Here is a 25,314-nt window from a genome sequence, read left to right as displayed (position 1 = left end):
CTTGGCCAAGTGAAGGCACCTAGTTCTGTTGCTGTGGACATGAGCCATCTGTTGCTGATTGCATCTGCAATTGGCTAGGAGGTGTGCCTGCTGCAATGAATGATGTTTAACTTAATTGGCTGGTGCTTAAATGAGAGAGCTCAACGTAACACAGCCCAAGCAGGTCGGCATACTTCATTGCAGCACTCGCAGCTCAGCCTAGGCCTTTCGAGATGTAGAAAGGAATCACCCTGGTGAAAGTTGTTGGAACCCAGAGGCCTGGAGAGAAGGCCACAGAGATCATCCTGTGGCTTCCCACATAAGAAAGAAACTCAAATGAAAGTTAGCTGCCTTTCCTCTGAAGAACTAATGAAATAAATCCCCTTTTACTAAAAGCCAATCCATCTCTGGTGTGTTGCATTCCAGCAGCTAGCAGACTAGAACACTAGAGTTGGTTTGTTTCCAAAATACAAACTGAGAATACTTTATTCCATTTCCAGAAAGGTGGTGACTAACCCAAAGTCACACAGTTAATGGCAGACCTAGTATCTCCTGGTGGTCCAAACTTGCTTAGGATTGGGTGGGCAAGTCAGTTACATTCTGGAATAAAGTATTAGCAAATCCTCCATTGCTATAGAGCTAAGGCAATTTCTCCAATCCAGGTTTTACCAGTGATAATCTGGTATTCTAATCTCCATCTGTCTGACTCCTATCAATCAGTTTACATCTGCAGTGCTATTTGTTGGCCCTCTAAGACCTAACAAGCTGCAGCCACAAATAGTATATATAATGACTTTCCAAATCTCATTTTAATCCAACAAATTTTTATCGTGCTCCTACTAAGAGTCAAGTATTAGTCTAAGTATTAGGAATATAAAGGTGAATAAAACATACACCCTTGCTCTCATGGAGCTTACATTTATAAAACATTACAAACATCAAACAAATACCACCTGTGATTATGTACTTGACTATACAATTACAGCTGTCAAAGAAATTTTAAAGGAAAGTTTTAGGGTCTATGGGACCATACAATGGGTGGGGTGGAGAGAAACCTAATCTAGAGTGAAGGATCATGGAGAAATGACCCAGAAAGTGAAATTCCAAAATTAGTGGGAGTTTGCTAGGCAAAGAGTCAAGGGAAGGGAGAGAAAATAGCATGTGCAAGGTCCAGTGACAGGAAATAGGCACATTATAGTTAGGGCAAGTCAAATTGTATGGAATGTATGTGTGTGAAGACTTCTCAATAAAAATATTTTTTTAAAAAAGGAACATCTTTAAAAAACAAAAAAACTTTGCTATGAGACTTCCACTCCTTATTAACATGATGAAATAGATAGCAGATTTATCCTCCTAGCTGAAACTAAAAAACTAGATAATATATAAGAAATAATGACAAAACTAGACAATGTATATGAAAAAAATTGAATGTATTAAGCAAAGACATTGAAGGTATAAAAAGATTCAAATTGAACTTATGGAGATGAAAACTATATGGTTTGAGGTACAAACTACAATGGACAGGATCAATATTAATTAGATGCTGCAAAAGAAAAGCTTAGTGAACTTGAAGACATAGCAATACAAACTATTCAAAATAAAATACAAAGAGGAAAAGATGTGTTAAGAAAACAAAGTAAAACAGATTTTCAGTGAACTGTAGGACTGCAGGATAACATTCTCCTGTTATATGACCCAGTCTTTCAGCACCTAAGCATTATATCCATACAAACACTTATAAATTAATGTTCACAGTAGCTTTATTTGTAATAACCCAAACTGGAAACAACCCAAGTTAAGTGGACAAAATAAAAAAAAAAAAAAAAAAATTGAGGGTTATCCATACAATGGAATACTACCCAGCAATAAGAAAGAATGAAGTACTGATACATTCAACAACATAGGTGAATCTAAAAATAAAGATGCTGCATGAAAAAAGGCAAACCAAAAAGGTGTGTGTGTGTGCATGTATATATATACATCGGGATTATATTTATAAACAAATTCTAGAACATACAAATGAATCTGTAATGACAGAAAGCAGATCAGTGGTTGCCTAGAGGAGGAAGGCAAGGAGAGGTGGAAGGGAGGGGAGAAGTACAAAGAATCAGGAGGAAACCTGAAAATTTTAGAGGTGATGGTATGTTTCTCATCTTGACTTGGGTGATGGATCCTAGGCTGTATATATGTGTGTGTATGTCAAAACTTATCAAATTGGATATTTTAAACTTTTGTTCCTTATTGGATCTCAATCATACCTTAATGAAATTGAAATAAGTAAATAGATAATAAATTAATAAGACTTTGAAACAAAGGAAAGAAAAGGCTCAACAGCTGGGAGATGCTGGGTTGAGCAACCGTTGTTTTTGTTTTTGTTTTTCTGGGTCTTGGTTTCGCTTTGTGTCTTTTCTGGTACAAATCCAAGCAAGTTTGTAAACTGAGGGAGGGAATAGGAAACTAAATGAAAAAGTGGAGGTAATTGATGGAGCAAGGTTCTGAGAGAGAAGAGATAGAATGTTCAGAGAAAGGCAAGGACTAGTTTGGACTAGAGAGGAGGGTACTATTGTACTCCTACCAGCAGGGCTCCCCTCGTGGTTTTTTTATCCTCCATTTGCTGAACCCTGGGAATAAGTTCTCATTCTTGGATACCAGTGACATTATCTTAATCTAAATTAATTGAAGTTGCCTAGTTCTTCCCACTGGAGAGTGACATATGTCCTCAGAAGTAAGTTCTCCCAAATTCAATGGTTCCTTCTAGGTCCAGGCTTAACTCATGTGAATCTATGACACACTCTAAAACTAAGATTATTTTTTGGAAAAGTGGACTGTGCCTTTCCATTTGTTAAGAAAGAGCCCTACAGTGAATGGTGTTTTGCTGTTTTACCAGAAGTTCTTTCCGATGAATGCCCTCTGAGCTCCACTGAGAGCTGCGATCTTTGTGTTCCTGTCACTTTATGTGGAACAGAGAAATTATATGGAAAAGGAAGCAGTCATCTGAAAGAAAGCAATCTGGGTCTTCAAAATTTATAATCTGGTTGGTTGTGTCTGTGTGTGTTAGCACTGCTCAGTGCGTAGTAATTGATATTTAATTCAGTGCTCTCCAAACAATACAAAAACAAAGTGGCCGTTTAACGAATCCCTTGTTATTTAGCATTTAAACAACTTGAACAAAGTTTTGATTTCCTAACATCGAATCTTAGTAACAGTCAACCTTCTAGGAGTGTTAATTTCAGAACCTTAAGACCACAGTCTACTACATAAAATCCTGATCCTTTAAAAATAGTTTCTGTGGTTTTTCATGTTCATTCAACAAATACTGTGTGCAAATTAACGTTGATTGTTTTTACCTGTTTTCATTTCAGTTATAACTTACATTCTCATTCCACGTTAATTGAACATACTTAAGACTATCCTGGCTCTAGCAAATAAAGGAGAATTTGCTGCTCATTTAACTACCGGCCACTGCAGACCAAAATTTTTCTAGCGATTGCGCTGTACAGGGTCTCCAGACTCTCGAAGCATGGCTCTTTTCCAGCAAATCGGGGAAATGAGTTTACTGTATTTCGCTTCTGGAGTTCTGAATCTCCACACCCTTAGGGGTGCCGATCCAGCCGGGCTCGCTGCATTTGGGCGAGAACTTGAGGAAAGCTGGTCTCCCAGAATAATTAGCTGGGGAAAGATGCCAAAGAGGCCGAAGTCACGGAAGTAGGTTCTCAATCTCTCGGGGGGCGGCATTTGGACCCTCTAGCTCTGGACTTCAGGTAGCCGGGATTGACCTGCATTAAGCGCAGGAAAATCTGTTCGCCTAGTTGCTACTTCCTTCAAAAGCGCGGAGTTATGCCCGGAGTAGCTGCCGAGTGGCTCCTGGAGCTGCTCCACCCAATTGAAGGGCTTGGGTATCCCTGTTCGGGTGTCCAAACGGTTGGTGGTCTCTGGGACCGCGACAAATATGACCTGGGCTGCGCCTTGCCTCACGGCTACTGATCTCGGCAGGATTAGACGGGCATGAAAGAAAGAGGGGTTTGGGGCTTCGCGGACAGGCAGGGTTTTGAACTTTAGTGTTCCCCGGAGCCTAGGAGAGCGCGCGCTCGCTTGCATCTTCAGCGACACCCCCTTCCCTGGGCAGGGTTGAGGGCGGCGGAGTTGGAATGTGAGGAGTGACTCCTAAGGCGAAGCTTGTGCGGCTGCCGCTCCAGCCCCCTCCCCCCGCCGCGAGTCGGAGGCGGGAAGCTGCGGGGTGGGAGTCACCCGAGCGTAATTGCCCAAGGCCCCTCCTGCTGCGGCGAGGAAGCGCCATAAAAGCCCCGCTGCGACGGCTCTAGACATCCGATCCACCGGTTCACACCCCTTGGAGAGGCGCGCCTGACAGCAGAGCACTTGCCGCCCATCCTACTCGCGACCACCGGCCTGCCAGCCACAGTGAGTGTCCAACCCCAGCCTGACCTGGAGCTGGAGCGTAGGGGGCGCCCATTCACTTGCCCCTGGTGCTCTGTCACTTTTTTGCGGTGTCCGGGAGCCCCGGGGATCCTGGAAGAGTCGCGTCGGGCTCCCCGGCCCTGCGCGCCCCTCGAGCCCCGACACGCGCCAGTCCATTTTGATTGCTAAAGTTCACTTGCTCCTTCGGATCCCCTGTGATCGTCCATTCTCTCTTCTCCCTGGCTCTCCCGGCTGGGTGGTCTTTTGGAGTAATCTTTTGGCGGCAAGGAGGGGAAAATACGAGACCCTCATCCCAGAGTAGGTGGCGGTTTTCCTGGGGGTCGCCGCCAGAATTCCCAGAGAGCGGCGCGTGGGAGGGAGGTTCCCCAGGCAACGCCCCTGAATGAAGAATCCCGGGCACTCGGGGTGCTGGGAATCATCGGGATCCAAACCGAGACTGGCTATGCCAGGGAGCAATTCTCCCCCGATCACCTCCATCCCCACCCTACCTCCGCCCCTCGCAAATCTGCCACCCAAGGTAAGCTCAGCCATCACTGTCGAGGTTCCTCCCTGCACAAGAGGGACCAGAAGTAACAGAGAAGAAAGTTTTATCCACCCACATGGGTTTGGAGATGAGGGTAGGAAAATAATCATCCTTCAGAACACGGAGAGGAATTCTAATTTTGTTTAGAAGTATCCAAATCGGCGCCAGGGCCTCCACCCTGAGCCGCGCGACTTACCACTGAGTTGCAGAGTTTTCTGGAGAAGCCGAGGGCCCGGCCAGGGCAGGTACCTGAGAGTCCTGAGCCGGCGGGACGGAGCTCACCACGCTCGGGTTCCCTCTGCTGGACTAGGTCAAGGGCGCGGATTGGGGGTCGTGGTTGGTAGCAGCCCGAGGGACTTAGTGGAATCAGAGCAGGGAGGTGCGCGCGTGGGACCTCGGAATTCCGAAGCCCCTTCCGATGCGCCTTGTGTCACAGATGCTGGGTAGCAAGCGACTGGGGCTGTCCGGACTGACGCTCGCCCTGTCCCTGCTGGTGTGCCTGGGCGCGCTGGCCGAGGCGTACCCCTCCAAGCCCGACAACCCTGGGGAGGACGCGCCCGCGGAGGACATGGCCAGGTATTACTCGGCGCTGCGGCACTACATCAACCTCATCACCAGGCAGAGGTGAGTGGACTCGACGGTACCCGGTCCCAGGTGCATCTCGCTTGCACAGCCTGAGACTCTGGGGATCTTAGGAACCGGGACCGTTTCTTTTTCTTCGCTGTATCCCAGAACCAGGAACAATATCAAACGCAATCAAGCTATTCACTAAATGTGCCCGTGGGCCACTAGGTACTGCACTTGCAGTTTGAAACTACAGTCGCAAAATCGTGATTCCCTGTTTCCCCAGACTGTGTGTCTGGCCATTTCCTTTTACCTGTCACCCCCGTGCCAATTTTGTTCTTCAAGCGCATAGGGGCCTGATTAGAAACCTGGATTGGAAAGCGCGGTGAAAGCAGACAGGAGTGCACCAGGAAAATGCTGGAGGGGAGGTGGGAGGAAAGTGTCTAGAAAACAAGACAGAACAAAACAACCTCAAGGAAACTGCTGGGTTGTCAAAGACACTGATGGGTTTTTCAACCTACCCAGGGTCGACTGAAGGATAATAGGTAGGAGAAGAAAATAGGGCTATATTATTTCTTCTGTTCAGTGTTTTTTGTTTGTTTGTTTGTTTGTTTGTAGTCTCAACCATTTACTTGAAACTTTCAGTTCCAATAATGAGCGATTTAGCATGAAAACAGATAATCTAAAATGCAGACTGTCCTGTTTATAGCAGGTGAATTCTGAAAAGAAAGTGTTCACTTGGTGCTTTACTCTGAACCCCCAGAAAGTCAAAACAAAATGTCACATTTTCACTCTCAACACTGAATAGTAGGCAAAAAAAAAAAGCAAATTCAAACTATTTTACAAATAATATAGGATTTGCCATTAGTTTTCAAAGTACATTCCCCTGACTTCTAAGTCATATCTTATTTTAATGTCTAAAGTCAAATGACTTGAATAAGATACAAAGTATGAGCCTGTTGGAAGCATTAATGTTACCTAACATGTTTCAATTGCTTTAGAAAGCATTTTTTAAACCATATTTTCACTGTTTACAAGTCAGGGAATAATATGAAAAACTCCGAAGGGGGCAAATTTATACTTTTAAAATAAAGTTTCTTTTAACTTTTTCATTAAAGAGGGGTGTAACATCCTGAAAAGTGTTTAGTCCCAATTTATAGAACATCAGAAATACATGAAAATGACAGAATTGTATAGTATTGTCTTGTAATCCCTTGAAATCTGATATGTTTAATTAGGGAAAAGTATAATGTTATTGCTTTACATTCTCATTTATGCTATCATACAGATTGGAGATGGGGGAGATTTGTACAAATAATAATTTTTTAAATAAAAATCACAGCTGTTATTTTTTTCTAGGAAAACCTTTGATTATTTCAGTAATAGAGTTCTATACAGTAGAATTTATTTTTTAAAGATGATTATCATTGCCCTTTTATAAATCTTTAGTATTTCAAAATGTTTTCCCAGGCATTATCTCATTTAGTTTTTCCCTCTAAGGTTTGAAGTAAGTATAAGTATCTCTATTTCACAGATCATGAAACTAATGACATTTCATGGAAAGTTTTTTTAAGGGGTGATGGAATTGGAGCCACCCTATTGATTTTCCTTGGATGTTGTCACCACCATTAGCAGTCATGATCCCCAATATCTTTAATTAGGAAAAAAAAAAAAAAGAGGAAAGGGACTTGAGTTTCTTGGGAAGGGATGTGGGATCGATGGGAACAAGCCATTCTTGAGGCAGAGCTTCCAGTGTAGAATGTTTTCACCCTGAGAGGAAATAGTAGGTTGAGATCACATGGGGCACCGTCCTTCCTTTGTTTTTTCCAAGAAATGATACGGCACTTTGTTCATGTACAGGCCAGAAAGTGAAGGTTTGTTCTTAGAGATTTCTCGCTCTCTATTTTCAGAATTCACAAAATTTCTTAACACACAAAATTACATCTGGTTTAGCAGAGATGTGGTCTTACCTATCTAATCATCCTTATAAATTCCTTCTTAGAAAACATCAGAGGCTTATAATCTGCACCCATCATCTCCATTCTCTACTCTCATTCCTTCTACCACAGAAACTCACTTAAATGTGTTGGGCAATATATCCTTGAAGATATACACATCTTTGAAAATAGTGTCGTTGTGTGAATATATGTTTTAATTTGGCATAAATGTTAGTCTGATGTAGATATCATTATCTTCCTCTTTCTCTTTAGTCCCAGTGTTTAAACCATATTCCTACTGCTGTATATACCTCTAGTTCATTGCTTCTGAAAACTGCATCTTTTTCTGGAGTATGAACCTACAACATTTTGCTTATACAAATCTCAACAGGGGTTCTCAACTGGGTGGGGGTGATTTTACCTTCTCACACCCCTCGGGACATTCGGCAAAGCCTGGAGACATTTTTGGTTGTCACACCTGGAGGGGGTTGCTACTGTCATCTATTTAATAGAGGACAGGATTCAAACATCCTGCAGTGCACAGGACAGCCCCTGCAACAAACAATTACCCCGCCCAAAATGTCAATAGCACTGAAATTGAGAAGAAACCCTGCCCTAGATTAGTGTTTCTCCATCATGTTTGCACAATAGAGTCACCTGGGGAGATTTAAAAATACAAGGAATCTGGGCTCCATCCCTGCCGAATTAAATCAGAATCTCTGAGGGTGGAAGTTGGAGCCTGGGCTTTGTAGGGCTTTAAAAGAATCTCCCCAGGTGATTGTAATATGCAGCCAGGTTTGAGAATCTTTATCCTAGGGACTCAATAAACACATAGTAGAGAAGAAGGAAAGTCCAGAAGTAAGAAAAGGAAGAAGAGTGAACTAGGCTATCCTAGATGCTACTTGTTTTAGGCCTATGCAAATCCTCCCTTATAGATTTTAGCTTCTTTATTGGTAAATCACAGAAAATATTTGCCACTTCTTTTCTTTATGGAGCATAAGGTAGATACATGAGTTAGTCCAGAGTTTTAATATTAATAAAATCAATGATGGACAGAATATATAAATATAGGCAGCAGTTTATGGTCTGATACCACAACCCCAGAATTCTTGGTGGAAATCTTACAAATGATGGGAGGTTTGGGGGCTCAGGTTTGATTTGTTTTTGCTTCCCTTGAATCTTAGCAGAGAAGCAATAATAGGAAAATCCTGACCAAAATTTTAGATTTGACTGTGGTCATTAGGCAGTTAGGGTGCACCTTCTCTCAGTTTTGTCCAGCACTTTTACCTATTAGTTAATGATTCCATGAAAAGGCTAATTTTTCAACTGTGAAGAAACTGCTGTGTGAAAGAGAAAATAGACTCTAAAAATGCAGTTTGGTATAGACTTGTCAAAATCCTTTGCTGAGAGAGGGAGTGAGAGACACCACAATACTCACTCACCTGGAGCAGGTAGTATATACAACCTGGGCAGGTAAACATGATTTTCGCTAATTTATTGTCCTATCCATATCCTGGTACAGGAGAAAAAAGACCAAGAACATTTATTGATTAGTAGGATTCTTTCTGATATTTACAGAGCAGGTTAAAATCACAGCGTCAGGGAGGCTTTTGGCTATTGATACCCCTAATTAAATGGGAAATATAGGACCCAGGAGCTATTGCTAGCTGTAAAAGAAAGAGTGCATTACAGCAGCAGTAACTTGCATTTGTGTATCAATGTCACTTTCAAAGCATTGTGACACACATTTCTCTTGGATCTACACAAAGACTGATTTAAGAAGGGGTGATGATTTTATTTTTACAAATGAGGAAGCTAAGCCTCAAAGACAACAGTGAGTCTAGAATGATTTCTTTTCTAGGTATGTTCCTAAAAAAAATTCTAGTGATATTTCTAAAATATCTCTTTATGAAGATTTAAGCTCCTCTGTGTCACCAGAACTTTAGCCAACTAATTATGGAAGAAAATGTAAATCATTCTCTGATGTGGTCTTATTTCCAGTCACCCAGTTATATAATTTTATCTATATAGGTATTGTTTGTGATAGCATGAAAAGATAAGAATTTGCTAGACATTTTGGTTGGGTTTAAACAACTTATTAAGCTATTTATTGAATATTTAATCAAATGTCTTTTAAAACTGAAATTTAGTTAAAATCATGTTTATGGTAATGCTTCTGCTGATGTATATTTCATACGTATAATAAATTACTTGTTAGCAGGTAATCATCTGAAAATAATTTTTAGGGTTAGTACCACAAATGTGAAACTCTCTTTTTTTCCAAAGGTTTTTATGACTATTTCAAACTTCTTTTAAAATTTCCCCCCTTTTTTTTTAAGATATGGAAAACGATCTAGCCCGGAATCGCTGATTTCAGACCTCTTGTTGCGAGAGAGCACAGATAACATTCCCAGAACTAGGTATGAGGAAGTTCATAATGGGCATGTTGTTGCTGAACCCAAGGTACCCAGGGGAGGGAAATCAGAGAAAGTTGTTGGGGGCAAAGCTTGGGAATAATTTGTGAATAGGTGGGGTTCGGGCGGTCAGAAATAGGGATAGAGAATGGGGTGGGGAAGACCTTCCTTGACATATACCCTTTTATGAATCTCTAAACTTCTGTGGAGTAATATTTTCAAGTCCATGTTATTTGATGCTCTTTAAAACTTTCAAATTTGCATAACTTTTTCTACAGAAATTACTCTTACCACATTTCTAACATTGGGGGAGTTTACAGTGAGTCCACAAATCTAAATTGAAATGACCCTCCGCCCAACTTTGGCTGGGATCATCTTTGGTTTCATACTCCATACTGAGTGTCCAGAGTCTTAGGAAATGTCCCCGTTGGGTCTCATTCCAGTCTCCCTGTCTTTACATGATGCTGTAGATAAATCATAGGGTGTTCTTATTTACTTTTTTATTTATATTTTAGTTCAATTGATGTCATACAGCAATTCACTTGCATTCGATGAATGAATTTTGAATGAAGTACCATTCATAGAAGCTGTCTGTTGCTTTAACAATTTCTTGGATTATGGTGCTCTTATATGACAAGGCACTCTCCAATACCTGATATGTCGAATGCTAGGATTCTCCAGTGCCTCCTTAACAAGGAGTACTGCTGAAAGGAGCCTGGGCCCTTTCTACTTTCATAACCCCCCTGGATCTTCTGCCCTCTGCCTTCCTGCTTCTCCCCCCAGTAAGGCCACCCATTTCTGTGGTAGTTGGTCTAGTTTACACTCAGAGCTCTGCAATATCAAGAACCAAGTCCCCCAGAGGAAGTTACTAGAACACTTTGCTCAGTGTCACTCTTCTTTGGGGTCCAGACAACTACTGGGACCCTCTGAGCCATCTGCTTTCCTTCCCAACCTCCCTTAGCCAGACATCGTGAAGGGGGCTAGTACAGAGTTGTCCAGTTGGTTTTCCCAGAGGGAAACGATGATTTGAACTGGAATAAAACTCCAGTGCTCTTGTTCCTGGAGGGCCACTCCAGACTTAGTAAGACAAATGCTCACAGATCAAAGTACAAGGAAAGCAGGTAGAAAATTCATATGGACTTAAAAAAAAAATACTGAAAGATAAATTCCTTTTCATGTTTGATTGGCATGCATGTGATGTTAGCCACAGTAAAAAGCTTAAGGTAGGGTACCCCTAACCGCTGTTAGGAAAATGACAATTCAGAACCATTTAGAACCTTGGTTTTTGTTTTATGGCTTTAAATCACACAGTTTAGTGCATGAAAAAAAGTTAATTGCATCTTGATTGACAGCCTCAATCATGCAGTTAGGAGACAAAACTTGACAGCTTTGAAGTTGCCTGTGAATGCTATTTTATTTAAAATGATTCATTAGAGTCTAATAGATAACATCTTACTACATAAAAAGACTTGCAGGAAAACAAGAGACCAAATTGAAAAAGTTGAGTAACAGTAACTTTCTTGTTACAGTTTCATGTGATTTCTGTACTTTTTTTGCTCTTTAGAAATTTTGCAGAGTTCTTTGGCTTCTTTGATATATACAGAATCTTTTAAACACTCCCTGTGAGATTTGCCTGAGATTCTCATTAACATGAGTGAAAGCTACTCAGTTGGGTCTTTGCACATTATGCCGCTGTCTCACGATCTGTTATTCTACACGGCCACCTATTTAGAATGCCAACAGAAGCCTTTTCCATGGTTTCTGATCATTTTTCAGTTTCAGAACAGAATGTCTCACACCTACTAGCCTCCTAGGAAGTGGGGAATCCTCCCTACATGCTTTGCTTTTATGTTTTACAGGCTTGAAGACCCTTCTATGTGGTGATGGGAAGTAAAACTTGTTCTCCTGCCTTTTCCTATTTTTCAACCCATATTTCATCCTGTAAAACTAGAGTCTGCCCATCCTACAAAGGCATGTACCCCTGTCTGCACTTGGCAGTGTTCTCCTTGTTCATCACTGTATATATGTGTGTATTTAAATAAAGCACCGTGCATTCAAAAGTGTGTCCTTCTCAATGAAAGCTCCGTTATCACAACACTGAGAATTATTTCCAGTTATTCATTAAGTTATAATCTCCCCCGAAGTTGTGGATTCAGTGTTGGTTTCATCATTTTTAAGGTAGTGACTGTGAAAGACATAAAGATATGATTTATCATGATCATGACTCAGAGTTCTGTGCATATGTGTGTAAGATATAAAAGTATTTGGAAATGTTGAGCAAGACAATGCTTATTTGGGGAAATTTTCTCAACTTTTCTTCCTTCACATGGAATATTTCTTGATCTCATTAACCCATGTCAGCAGAAGAGATTGCTCTGTAGTAGAACTTTCTGTGAAACGCTGTATATCTCCTCTATACAATACAATAACCAGTAACCACATGTGGCGTTTAAAAGTGAAATGTTGCTAGTGCAAATTAAGAGATGAATTCTAAATTTATTTAAATTAAATGGCCATACATGGCTTGTGGATGCTCTAACCAATGCACAGGTCTAAAAGTCTGTCCAGGACATACTCTCAAAATGTGAGTCATAAACAGAAATATACCAAGTAGGATTATTACCTTTTCACATAACATGGGGCATGTTAATTAATTTAGTCAAAGTTTATTAACTTCCCATCTTTCAAGCTATTTACATAGATATAGTTTAAAATTCATGTTATTATATTCTTACATATGATTTCTAAATCAACGAAAGTAGGTCTCAATCCATATGGCTACTTTGAATCCTATTGTAAAAAATATGCACAGGGTGGTGTGATGGTGGCTCAGTGGCAGAATTCTCACCTGCCATGCCGAGACCCAGGTTCAATTCCTGGTACCTGCCCACATCAACAAGAAAGAAAAAAAATATGCCTGAAAGTTTTTCTGTAACATCTTAAAAAAATGTTCACACACACACAGAAAAGCAAACCATAAATAACAAAATACATTATAGCTTAGGGTATCTTATAGTAGATAAAATATTTTCTCCATAAAGGAAATTCTATATGTTTCTTTAGTCAATGAAAGCACGGGTGCTACAAAATATAATTTGCTTTAATGAAACTAAAATAAAACTGTTATTCAACTTGCCTAAAATTCCCTATTCTTGTTTCTTTGTGCTTTGAACTTCACCTATATGTAAAGTCTCTAAAAAATCTCACAAGTTGAATAAATCTCAATTATTATTAATTACCACACTGTAAAAATTCTTCATTAATCTGGCATATTTGGAAATTTCTTTTATTAAAATTATATTATACAAAGAAAGTTGACTTAGAGGTCTATTTGGTAGCACATACTAAACCTTCATCGTCATATATACAACTCTTGGTTATATGGAGTAAATAGGAATAATATATATGAATCATTGAACGATAACTCAGGAATTTCATTGTAAACAAGAATTTAAACTCTTACTCCACCAAACCGAAATGCTAGAAAAGCTAAACATTAAACAATTTATATTTTATTTGTATTCCTGGCCCTGCACTCTCTGCCTCATCACTTCACCTTACTGGAAAGAGGATCAAACTTTCATAATGTGTGACCTCTGGGATCCTAATTTAGTAACTCCCAAGCTCCCTGACATTAAAATTTACTAAATTTCTGAGTGCTCATCTATGAAGTAGGACTAGTAATTCTTGCCTAGCTTTCCATATAAACCTATACTGGGGTCAAAGTTCAAGTTAAGATAACATTACATGTAAGTAAAAGAAGAGAGATAAGAATGAAGTTCTTGATGACTTCTGTGTTGGACTCTAAATCTTCAATATACAAGAATTAGTTTAAGAAATACAGTGATGATAAACTGAAAAAAAATAGTTGCAAGGACTTTATTCCAAGAGATTCCCTGTATCATCATTTCTTAAATATGTTCTGCCTGCTGATCTTGGGATAGATTTAAAGGCACTGGGTCATCTAATCATTTCATTCCTACTTACCAGCAAAAAGAAAAAAAATGTCCTTACTAGTGTTAAAATAAGAACAATGCAGCTTTCATTAATGATATGTCTAGAAGCAACATAATCAATATCAAGTAAATCTATAAGCATTTATTAGGCTCTGATCCTAGCTCTAGTCTACATTCTCTGAGGTTTAAATTGTGCATATGTTTTTCACAGATGTCAGCTTGTTTTTCATTTAAACCTGATGCTCATGACACGGGTGATTCCCTCTACTTTCACAGATGAGGAAACTGAGGCCCAGGGAAAGTTATTTACTCCATGTCATAGCAAGTTAGTGGTACTGGATAGCATCTCCTTTACTTGCAATCTCTACCCTAACCAGTGATGTCTTCTGGAAGATGTAAGTCAAGACCAGGTCATCCACAATCTGCTCAGGAACATAACTTTGGTACACTTTGAACAACCGATATTCGGAAAAGGACATCAGTGTGGGCAGAACAGTTGGAAAAGACTCAATAGAGAATGTGAACTGGTTTGGAGGTGACAAACTGGGTTTTATAATGACAGTGGTGGATCAGGCACAGTTGGTGTAGGGAATATCTGGGGGTCTGCCTGACAGGAACAGAGAAAGAGTGGTCAGAAATTGGTTCATGAACGACCAAACTCATTTACTTTTTTTTTTGGCATGGGCAGTCTCCGGGAATCAAATCCGGGTTTCCGGCATGGCAGGAGAGAATTCTGCAACTGCACCACTATTGCACTGCCCTCATTTGCTTTTTGAACATCTAATATGTGTTGAGTATTGCACAAAGCACTCAGAATACAAAAATTAAAAATGGTTCCTAAGGGAATTTACCATTTAATGAGGAAGATTGATAATTACAGAGAACAAGGAGGTCAAATGCAGGGCAGATCTAATAATCTGCGTGGGGTCACCTGACTGAGCCCCAAGGCTGTATTAGGTACCTCTGCCTTCCATACCAAATCTGCATCCTGATGGAGAGTGACAGGAACAGTGAGGTATCTGGGAAGACTTCCAAGTCCACCCACCCCAGTAGACACACAGACAAGAAGGGTCAGCCTGTCACACCTAGCAGCAGAGGGAAGAAGAGAAAGAGCCCTTAGGGGATGCACATTACCTTTCAATTCAGTGATCATGCACACTAGTGTAACAGGTTCTAAAGAATCTATCAGAACAGTAGTTTCCTTTCATGCAGAGGGAGATGAGAAAGAGCACAGAGCAAGGTGCCAGAAGCCTCTGTGGGTCATGCCTAAAGTTAGACATCCCACAGACTCTTCAAATATTCATTGCGCTCATAACTGAAAACATCGTCTTCTCCTACAGACCCACCTGAAGGACAGAGTTCTCACCTCCCTCCCTAACAACAGGTGAGCCCGTGTGTTTCAGGGAATGTTAAGGGGCATCCGGCTGAGCCTGGGGAGAATGGAGGAGACAGGGCAGACACTCTGGAGCAGCTGAGGTTTGAGCTGAGGTTGGAAGGATGAGCAGCAGTTGCCAGATGAATGAGATAAGATGTGGAGGACATGCACATATGAGAGAGCATATTCTACATTAAAATTCTTCTTGATTACACACTTTGAATTTGACCATGTGCTAGGCCTGGATCAATTTGTGGGTGTCCTAAGAGGAAAACCCTTCCTAATTAGAATGAAATCAAGTCCCACAGCTATCCCCGCCTCTTCTCCCCAGCTGTTCCTCCTTTTCTACCCAATCCCACCTGTTCTTCCTACAGCCCTGATTCCTGGAGCATACCAGCCCCTCCGCTAATGGTCTTCATCCAGCCAAATCAGAATTAGACTTCTCGGCCTGAGTCCTCTCAACTGTGGCCTCCTGGACAAATTTACAAGTCAGAGAATATGTGTGGTAGGGTTTGTTCTACCCCCTTATCCAGGGAAGAAAAGACTCACTACCATTATTTCTTTTGCAATATTTTAGCCTACTTAACATCTTCCAGCCTCTTTCCCCTTTCCCCTGCCTAGCTCAGGTTCAGGGCAGAGGAGCCACAATAAAGTGTAGGGAAAAATCAGCTCAGGTTTGGGACTTCTGCATATGGCGCAGTACTTGCCATCAGGTGAAGCAAAGATAACTGATGCAATGTCCAAAGCTCAGCCCATGTGCGGACTCTATGGACTCTAGTGATGACAGGAAAGTAAGAGGGCAATTAATTGTCCCCCTCTTTCTTTCTAATTCACATGCATTATTGTTATGTGGTTACCTGTTATTGTGTATGTAAAAGAAAATGCCGCCTCCCCCCCATGCAGGACATCAGAATCAGTTACAATGTTATAATAGTTAAACAAATATCTTTTCTGTTATCATCAAAGAAAATGGCCTTTTGAATGAGGCTTTACGCTGGAATACTCTGTTGCGGCTGTTTGTGGGTGGGAGTATTATAATATTGTCACAACTAAATTATTGCCTCTTTCTTTGCCTATTAGAAAAATTAGCACAGTGTGAAATCACTTGGAATCGCTTTCTCTTTTTAAAATCTGAACGGGATAACATATAATTAATCATATGTGTCATCTGAGCTCATTTTTTTTTAATGCACTAAGTAATCGCTATCAATTTAAACTCATTCTAATGCTGAAAACACTTCACAGTTATGGGAGCAGGGCAGTAGAGTGTGACGAAGCCTGCCTCGACGCCTGTCACACAGTAGGGGCTTAGTGAGAGCTAGCTTAATCTGCGGATGGTTGTGGAGGCTGAGAATAATCCCAGAGGATCAGGAACAAATGCTATGTATGGTGAGCAACCTCATAAAGGTTCTTTGTGATTCTTTCAGGAGATGAAGGCACCACTTATGCAGGGTCTTGACAAAAGTACAATTTATTTAATTATAACTTCCTGGAGTTCTGGATGTTATTGACTGAATAGACAGTTTTATTCCATCACTTTAAAACTTCATTCACCTTGGATTACATTTAGTGTGAAGTTTCTAAAGAACTTTTTTTTTTCAATTGTGAATATCGTGGGAACAAAATACTCTGAGATGGCTTTCGGGTTGCTAATAATTTTTCCCTGACTTTGATTTAATAATATTTTTGGAGTTGTCACCAATTGTCCCACATACATGACATGTTAATGTTTTGACTCTAATTTGGGGTGCACTTTACAACCCTTTTTGCCCTTAAGCAGAAAGATTTTTTTGATGTTTAAACATGTGAAAGAGTTGTATCTTTTTTTATTGTCTTATCTGCAAGATATTGATTCATTTAATTCCCATTCTATTTCTAATTTCAGATTTCTTCATTTTCCCAGAAATTAATTGAGTTTGAAGCTTGGTTGATTTGGTGTGTTTATTTGAAATTTGGCTGCTATACTATGATGTCATGAAGCAATTTAAAGTTGAAATGAGAGCCTTTGAGTTGAATATAAAGTCATATTCTTCCCTTTTTCTGACTAGGTGGCACCTTATTGTTTGGAAACTATTTACTAAAGAAAACAACATCTTTCAAATGGTTGTTTGCCTGGCCTAATTTGAATTTTACTTATTCTAATAACTGTGTCTTTTCTATCACCACCAAATCATTTCAGACCATAGGGACCTACTAAATTAACTTGTCTGTGAATTTTAGCACAAGAATAAGCAATGATGACAGAGCATATTTAATATATTCATTCTTCCTTAAAAACTGAATTATTATCCAAGTAAATGCAGCCAGTTGAGCTCTGATGGTTTCCTAGAGTCCCAAGGATGTTACCATTCCTAAAACATTCATTGAATAGACTCTCTGTGACAGGTACTATGCCAGGTTCTAAGGATGATATAAAGATGAGTGAGACAGTTTAAGGACCCTGCTCTTAAGGACCTAACAGTTTATGAAGGAGACAGACACATGCTCAAGTGACTATAAAACTAGGCAGATCGTGATTGAAGTTTAAACAGAACTGTAAAGCAAGTGCCCTGGGAGAATATGGGAAGCTGCAATAGTTTACACTGTTATATGTGAAGAGTGGGAAGTAACATTTATTAGATTTTGGTGAATGCAATTGTTCAATAGGTTGCTCTTTACTCTGTGAGTCTCAAGATCGGAAATTGTCTTCATTATCAACTACATTACAGTCTTAGAAAAAAGGCTGAATAGGTGCCTAAGCAAGCTTAAACAGGGATTCTTCTTTAAAAAATATTTTTATTATTAAATCTCATACAAACATACAAACGTTCTTAATATACAAACATTTCATACATGGTGTACAATCAATGGCTCAGAATATCATCACATAGTTGTGTATTTATTACCATGATCATTTTTTTTTAACATTTGCATCACTTCAGAAAAAGAAATAAACAAGAAAAAAACTCATACACACCATATCCCATACCCATTCCTCTCATTGACTAGTATTTCCATCTACCCAATTTATTTTAACCTTTGTCCCCCCATTATTTGTTTATTTTTCATCAATATTTTTTACTCATCTGTCCAGACCCTAGATAAAAGGAGCATCAGACACAAGGTTTTCACAATCACACAGTCACATTGTAAAAGCTATGCCATTATACAATTGTCTTCAAGAAACAAGGCTGCTGGAACACAGCTCTACAGTTCCAGGTACTGCCCTCTAGACACTCTAATACACCATAAACTAAAAAGGGATATCTATATAATGCATTAGAATAACCTCCAGGATAACCTCTTGATTCTGTTTGAACTCTCTCTTCACTGACATTTTATTTTTTCCCATTTCTCTCTTCCTCCTGTTGGTGGAGAAGGTTTTCTATATCCCTTAATGTCAAGTCCCAGCTCATCCCAGGATTTCTGTCCCACGTTGCCAGGGAGATTTATACCCCTGGGAGTCATGTTCCATATAAGGGGAGGTCAGTGAGTTCACTTGCTGCGTCAGCTTAGAGTGAGAGAGGCCACATCTGAGCAGCAAAAGAGGTTCTCTGAGGGTGACTCTTAGGCCTAATTTTAAGTAGGCTTAGCCTATCCTTTCTCCAAATGGCGAAGCTGAATATTTCCTCCTTTCTCCCCAGTGCTCCAAGGGGAACTTGCAAGTACTTCTTTATTCACTGCCCAAATAACTCACTGCCCAAATAACTCTGGGATATATCAGGGCATCATACTAACCTAAACAAACCAACCAAGTCTCACTCCCCAGTCAAGATTCTATATACTTATGGTGTTCAACTAAACTGACCATACAAGTAAAATTAGGAAATGCACTACTCAAAATATAAATTGTGGGTAGTGCACCAAATAAACATCTCTCCCTTTGGTCTCACACAGAAGTTGAAGTTTTAAAATATGGATGATATCATCCTTTACCCTGTTTTCTGATTTATCTTAGTCTTGTCCAGTCCAGATCAGCTTCATTCATATCTCTACTCAAAGTCAAATCCCCTTTTCAACTTTTTAAACAGTTCTTGTATGGGGTACTGCTCATTTTCATAGTTTCAGAGCTCTAAGCCTGAGTCTCAGGTGTTACATAAATACTCGAAGTTTTGGGGAACAACCAGGTTATAAAGAAACAGCTCAGTATCTCAGAATTTAGAAATAACAGTTACACCTCCTGAATATGTGCCTGCTGTAAGAGCTTACAATAGGCCCCAATCTGATAATCCATGCTCTCGACTTCAGTTTACTGAGTTTTTATGTTATAGTTAGTCCATATGAGTGAGGCATGATAATATCTGTCTTTTTGTTTCTGACATTTCATTCAACATACAGTCCTTAAGTTTCATTCACCTAATTGCATGCCTCAAAACTTCATTCCTTCTTGCAGCCAGTCAGTAGTCTGTTCTATGCATACACCACAGTTCTCCCTTCCTTCCCTCAGTCAAACAGGCATTCTGAGGTGGCTGTCGAGGGAAGTGGTGATTGGCCACCCATCCCAGCGAGAGCCTGAGTCGATGTGCATGGAGATGGGTTGAAAGCATAAGGATCATGGAAGGACAGGATGGCACCTGATCCTCTCTCTGCTCATACCCTGAATTTAAAGGGCTGATTTGAGGCCCCAATGTAATAACAGTTATCTCTCAAAACTAAAATTACCAAATTTTTGAAAGATGTAAAGTTCTGGGCATAAAATATGCTATTCTGGGCTCTAAAGGGTAAAGTTTAACAGAGAGGAAACATTTCTCTCCCCATACAGCCCCCTGTGTAACTTCAGCACCTGGGGCCTCAGTTGACAGGTGGGGATCGGTGCTATGCCCAGCATTTCAGCAGGTGAGACTCTGGCACTTGGTAGAGCAGAGTTCTCCTGAAGGGCTCCAAAAGCTGTAGTTGAGGCAGGAAGATCAGTTTTGGGATGTTGGACCTTCCCGGTTTGCCCAGGACTGACCCAGTTTTAGCACTGAATGTCTGGTGTCCAGAAATCCCTAAGCCCCAAGCAAACCAGGACAGTTGGTCACCCAATGTGGACAGCGAACTACCATTGGCGACCTTGTTTTAAAGAAAAATATGTGTTGGCTGCCAAACTACTTACACATGAGCATCTCAACCAGCACAATAGCCCAAAACTGTTCAATCAGAGATTGTTTTCCTAATTGACTTCATAGTACATTATTCTTTTTAGATAATTGTAAAGAGCAATTTTAAAAAGCTCCCATGACAGAGAAACATTATAAACATAAAAATGACTTATAATTTCCAGACTAGTCACTTTCATATTCTAACATTATAAATACATTGGTTCTGTGAATGCATAAATATTTAATTTCATGGATAATTACCTCTTTTTAAGAAAAATGATTTCAACTTGAAATCCTAAATAGCTAATTGCCTTCTGAAGTTACAAGTAACTTTTGCAAGTTTTGTTTTGTCTTAAGAAACAGAATATGAGGAAGTTAACATTTGTTGAGAAGCTAGATAAACGGGCCCTTTATTCACTTTAATTCTTTGAATGCTCACACAGTGAGAGGGAGGTGTAACTGGCTACATGAACATATAAAGAAACTAAATCACAGAGAGTGAAATGAAACAAGCCAACACAGCTGGTAAGTGGTGGAACTGACACTCCAACCATACCAGTTTGACCAGGAACCCATATTCTTTGTGTTATACCTTTATACCTACATGGATTTTTAAATCATTGTAATTTGTGTAAGTAGAGTTCTAATCCATTATTTGGTGATATAGTATGCACCATAGCCATAAGGGAGAGACAGCAGGGAACATGGCTGAGATGTAGTGTTTGCTGTCAGAAAGACCTGGGATTCTGTTAGCATTGTGTAATGACTCCTTATCTCCCAGTAAGATATCTTGCCTAAAAGTCTAGTGTGTCTTATACATCCACACTAGCTTCTTTTAACTGATATATCTAGTATGATGCTTTGAAACTGTTTTGATGCTTTGAAGCTGGATCCCAGAAAATCACGTTCTTATAGCTAGTCCATTCCAGTGTGTGTGTATCCGTTGTCAGTAGAATTTTTTGGTGATTAGGATCTTAGGTTAAGGTGTGGCTCACCTCATCCAGGGTGGGTCTTATTCTTCCTACTGGATTTCTTTATAAGAGAATGAAATTCAGACAGAGAAATCCACAGAAGCAGGAAGAAAGCCAGAAAAGCACGAGGCTGAAGCAATGAAACCCAGAAGACAAGGGAGAAACCAGCAAAAGCCACCATATGCCTTGTCAAGAGACAGAGGAGTCCAGGATCACTGGCAGATGGTCTGCAGGAAGAAAGCACTGCCTGATGATGCCTGGATTTGGGCATTTTTCTCAGGCTGGAAACTGTAAGCTTTAAGCTAATAAATCCCCATTGTAAATGTCAACCCATGTATGCTATCTGCAGTTTGGCAGCCTAGCAAACAAAAACACCTAGTATATCTTTTTTCATCCACTTACTGTCAATCTTTCTGAACTCTTAAGTTCTAGTTATACCCATAACAAAACAGTTATTTAAAAATTTAAATAATAATAATCTCTGTATTTTAGGTAGCCAGTTTGTACTATATACATTTATTATAATTACTATGGTAATTACTGCTAGATTTCTATCATCTTATTTTGTGCTTTCTATTTACCATGCTTTTTCTTTACTTCTTTTTTCTTGCCTTCTGTTAAATGGATCAAATATCCTTATTCCTCTTTTTTTCTCTAGTTTGAAAATTTTATATTCTACCCTTGTCATGACAAAATAAGGATATTAGAATGCATTAAACTCCAACCACTCCCTTTGGCCATTTTACTTGTCCTCTCAAGTTAGACATTAAAGAATATAGTCAAGTTTATTTACATTTGCCCATGTCTGCCAAGGCTTAGTTCATTGTTGCTTCTTACAACATTTTCCTTACTGCTGGGTTCAATTTCCTTCTTCTTAAAATACTCCCTTCACTAGTTCATTTCATCCTGATTCTTGAATAACACTTTAGTTGCATATGGTATTTTACATTTCCTGTTAATTTCCTTCAGCATTCTTAAGTTAGTATTCCAGCGACTCAACATTCATTGTTGGTTATGAAAAGCCTATAGTAATTCAAATTGGTTTTTCTCCATAGGTAACGGATATTTTAAAAAATTTGTCTTTGGCATGGTGCTTGGTAATTTTACCATGATATGTTCTGATGTGGGATTTCTTTTTATTTATCCTTTTAGGGGTTTATTGTGTTCTTAACTCTTAAGGATTTGTATCTTTTATCAATCCACAGCCATTATCTCTTTAAATATTGCCTCTCCCTTATTTTTTCTTATCTCTTGTTCTTGAATTTCTACTTAATAAATCTCATTTCAAATCTTTTAATCTTTCTTTCCTATTTCCCATCTATTTATCTATGCTGTACTATGAATAATTTCTTCAAATCTGTCTTCTAACTTCTAATTTTTTTCTTTCATAGGTCTAAACTGATACTTAAAACATTGAGTTTTTAATGACTCATTTTAAATATGTACTACTTTTAGGATTTTTCTTCTGTTATTTTGAATTTAAAAAAATATTTTTTTCATAGTACCTTATTCTTTTTCCTGGAGCTTTGGTTTACTTTTATATTTCTAGTTATTTAAAGTATAGCTGTGATATGTACCTTTCAGATTGTTGTTTTGTATCCTTGTTTAGAGTCCTTGAGGCTCTACTGCTCCAATGTATTGGAGATTCTTTTACTCATCCTTTGTGTTCACCCTTCCCTGTAGAAACTTCATACAACTTGGATTGGAGAAGTGTTCCTCCAGAGCAATTTTTGTGTGCTCTGTTCCAACCATTTTATGTCAATTTCTTGGGTGGGTAATTTCTGGATTATGTGAGGTAGGAGGTGGGGGGAGGCGTTGTATTAATCTAGTTTCTCAAGATCATATGAAAAAAACAATTAAGGGTTTTAATTTCTTGTGAAGACTTTTTTTTCCCACCCAGAGCTTAGGCATAGATAGACAAGCTAAACTGGTAGGGCATTGTTTTTTCTAATCCATCTTTTCATTATTTATTATAGCTGCAATAAACAGCTGTTTGAGGGTCATAGATTCATGTTTAAATCTCAGTTCCACTTCCCTATTTCACTTCCTTTATAGGCCACATCTACCACTCCCATACAGACATTAAAACTGAAGCTTTTAGGTTACTGGAACCTACTCTCAATTCTGTCCCAAAGAGGATGAAACATGAACCCAGTTGCTTAAGAACTTTTGAGCTCTGTTTTGTATTTTTAAACTTATGTATTTTATTCATCATTTCTAGTTTGTTTGCATCATCTTAGTCCTTCATTTTTACTGAACCAGATCTCACAGATTCTGATTTTCTACTTAGTGCTACATCTTACATGTGCACAAAGTAGGAGTCATCCTTTAGCATATAGACAAAGATATTTAGACTACTATGTCAGGAAGACTGCTCTCACCGAAAAAGGAAAATGCACATAAATTTATGACACAAATAGTTAAGGAAATCACAAAGTAATGAGAAAATCACTCCTACCAAGGAAATACAGGATAAAAGGAAGAACAGAACTTTGGAGTTATATTTATTCTTGCTCCATCCCTAACTATTGGGATGACGTTGGGAAAGTCACAACCTCTCTCTTTCTTAGTTTCAGCTTCTGGAAAAACGGATAATAATACCAACTTTCCTCAACTGTTAGAATTCAATGAAGTACTGTATAAAACCCTTGGCAAAATACATGGCACATAGTGAGTGCTCAATAAATTGTAGCTTCTGCTTTTCACCAGGACAGCTGAAAAAATAGGTTTGCATGTTGGATTCCATTCATTAGAGATGGTTTTGCAAAAAGGGATTTCATCAGCTAATTTTGGTATATGATCAACCTGGCCTTTGGAAAGTTGTAGTCTTTAAAGATCCAGTTGGAAACAAAGATCAATAAAGATGGAAACCCTGACTTGTCCTTGACTCACAGTATCCTACAAACTGAAGACTCATAGCATATGAGTTTCTGATTATGGGGTCTTTATAACATCATTGATTGTCATTGTCTTTGGAAGATTTGAATGGAACTGTTTTTGTCTCCTCATTGTTCAAGCAAATACCACACAATCTGTTGACTCAAACAATGGGAATTTACTGATTCATGGGTTTGAGGTTAGGAGAAGTCCAAATCAAGGCATTTTCAAGCCAATATCTTCTTCCCAAAGACTGGTGTTCTGGATCTGGCTGCTGGTGACCCTTAGTCCAGGGATCCTCTGTCACATAGCAATGCATGTGGCAGCCTCTCCTTTCTGTCCCAGGCTCCATTGACTTTCAGCTTCTGGCTGCTTCCTCTGAGGCTCTCGCTCTATCTGTCTGAATTTTATTCTGCTTATAAAGGACTCCAGTAATAGGATTAGGGCCCATCCTGAATGAGTTGGACCACACCTAAACTGAAGTACCCTCATCAAAATGTCCTACTCACAGTGGGTTCACACTTACAGGAATGGATTAAGATTAAGAACATGTTTTCCCAGGGTTCATAGCTCTAAACTACCACAGGAACTACTGCTTTAAATTCCTGGCAAATCTGAGCTTATCAAGAAAAAATGGCTTCCGTTTAGAAATCCACACATAGTTGTAGAATGTTTCCCCTTGATGCACTCTTTATTCTCCCATATCTCAGCTGTTAATGGGTGAGGGGTGACAGGAAATAGAAAACACAGCCACTTCCCTGGCCATTTCTTTAGACTGACAAAATTTATGTCAGATTCCACGAGGATCAAGAGTTATAAGGGACATTAGAAACCATTAACTTGTTGGGAATTGCCAAATCTTACCGCTGATATCAGTCCCCAGCAGACGTGTAGTTTTTCATAACAAAATGATACAGAGTTAATACATCCTGGAGGAGTACAACAGAGTTTCTATGGGAATTGTGTACAATAGAGGACTAAAAATGACCTATGTTGTTAAAGTCATATTTTCTAATATTGAGATTGGTCAGAATGTTAAAGGTGGGCTGCTTTTTTCATCTGTAATATAGTTTATTTGTGGCACATACCATGTTTCAGATGTTTTATTTTTTTTTCCTTATTCCACTCTAACAGAACTAAATTTCCTTGCAAGTTACCTTTACCATTAATGGTGAGAGGTGTTAAACTTGCCAGTTGACCGTTGAACATAACTCAAGCTCC

At 39.4% G+C, this 25,314-nt stretch overlaps 1 protein-coding gene across 2 annotated transcripts; it reads left to right on the top strand.

Annotated features, from left to right (window-relative positions):
* The first annotated feature begins 4,273 nt into the window (after window positions 1–4,273).
* NPY (neuropeptide Y) lies at window positions 4,274–11,914 on the top strand. 2 transcript variants are annotated; one of them, XM_077162971.1, is made up of 4 exons: window positions 4,274–4,398; window positions 5,376–5,563; window positions 9,780–9,860; window positions 11,714–11,914. In XM_077162971.1, exons 2-4 carry the CDS (start codon window positions 5,376–5,378, stop codon window positions 11,736–11,738), a joined length of 294 nt encoding a protein of 97 aa, XP_077019086.1. In that variant the 5' UTR covers window positions 4,274–4,398; the 3' UTR covers window positions 11,739–11,914. The 2 variants fall into 2 exon arrangements, with proteins under 2 accessions (XP_077019086.1, XP_077019082.1); XM_077162967.1 differs by lacking the exon at window positions 4,274–4,398 and adding an exon at window positions 4,812–4,933.
* Window positions 11,915–25,314: the final 13,400 nt, after the last annotated feature.

This window comes from Tamandua tetradactyla, chromosome 1 (genome assembly GCF_023851605.1).
Source record: "Tamandua tetradactyla isolate mTamTet1 chromosome 1, mTamTet1.pri, whole genome shotgun sequence".
Lineage (NCBI taxonomy): Eukaryota > Metazoa > Chordata > Mammalia > Pilosa > Myrmecophagidae > Tamandua > Tamandua tetradactyla.
Note: the sequence above shows the minus strand (reverse complement) of the source record. Positions and strands in the feature narration are given on the sequence as shown.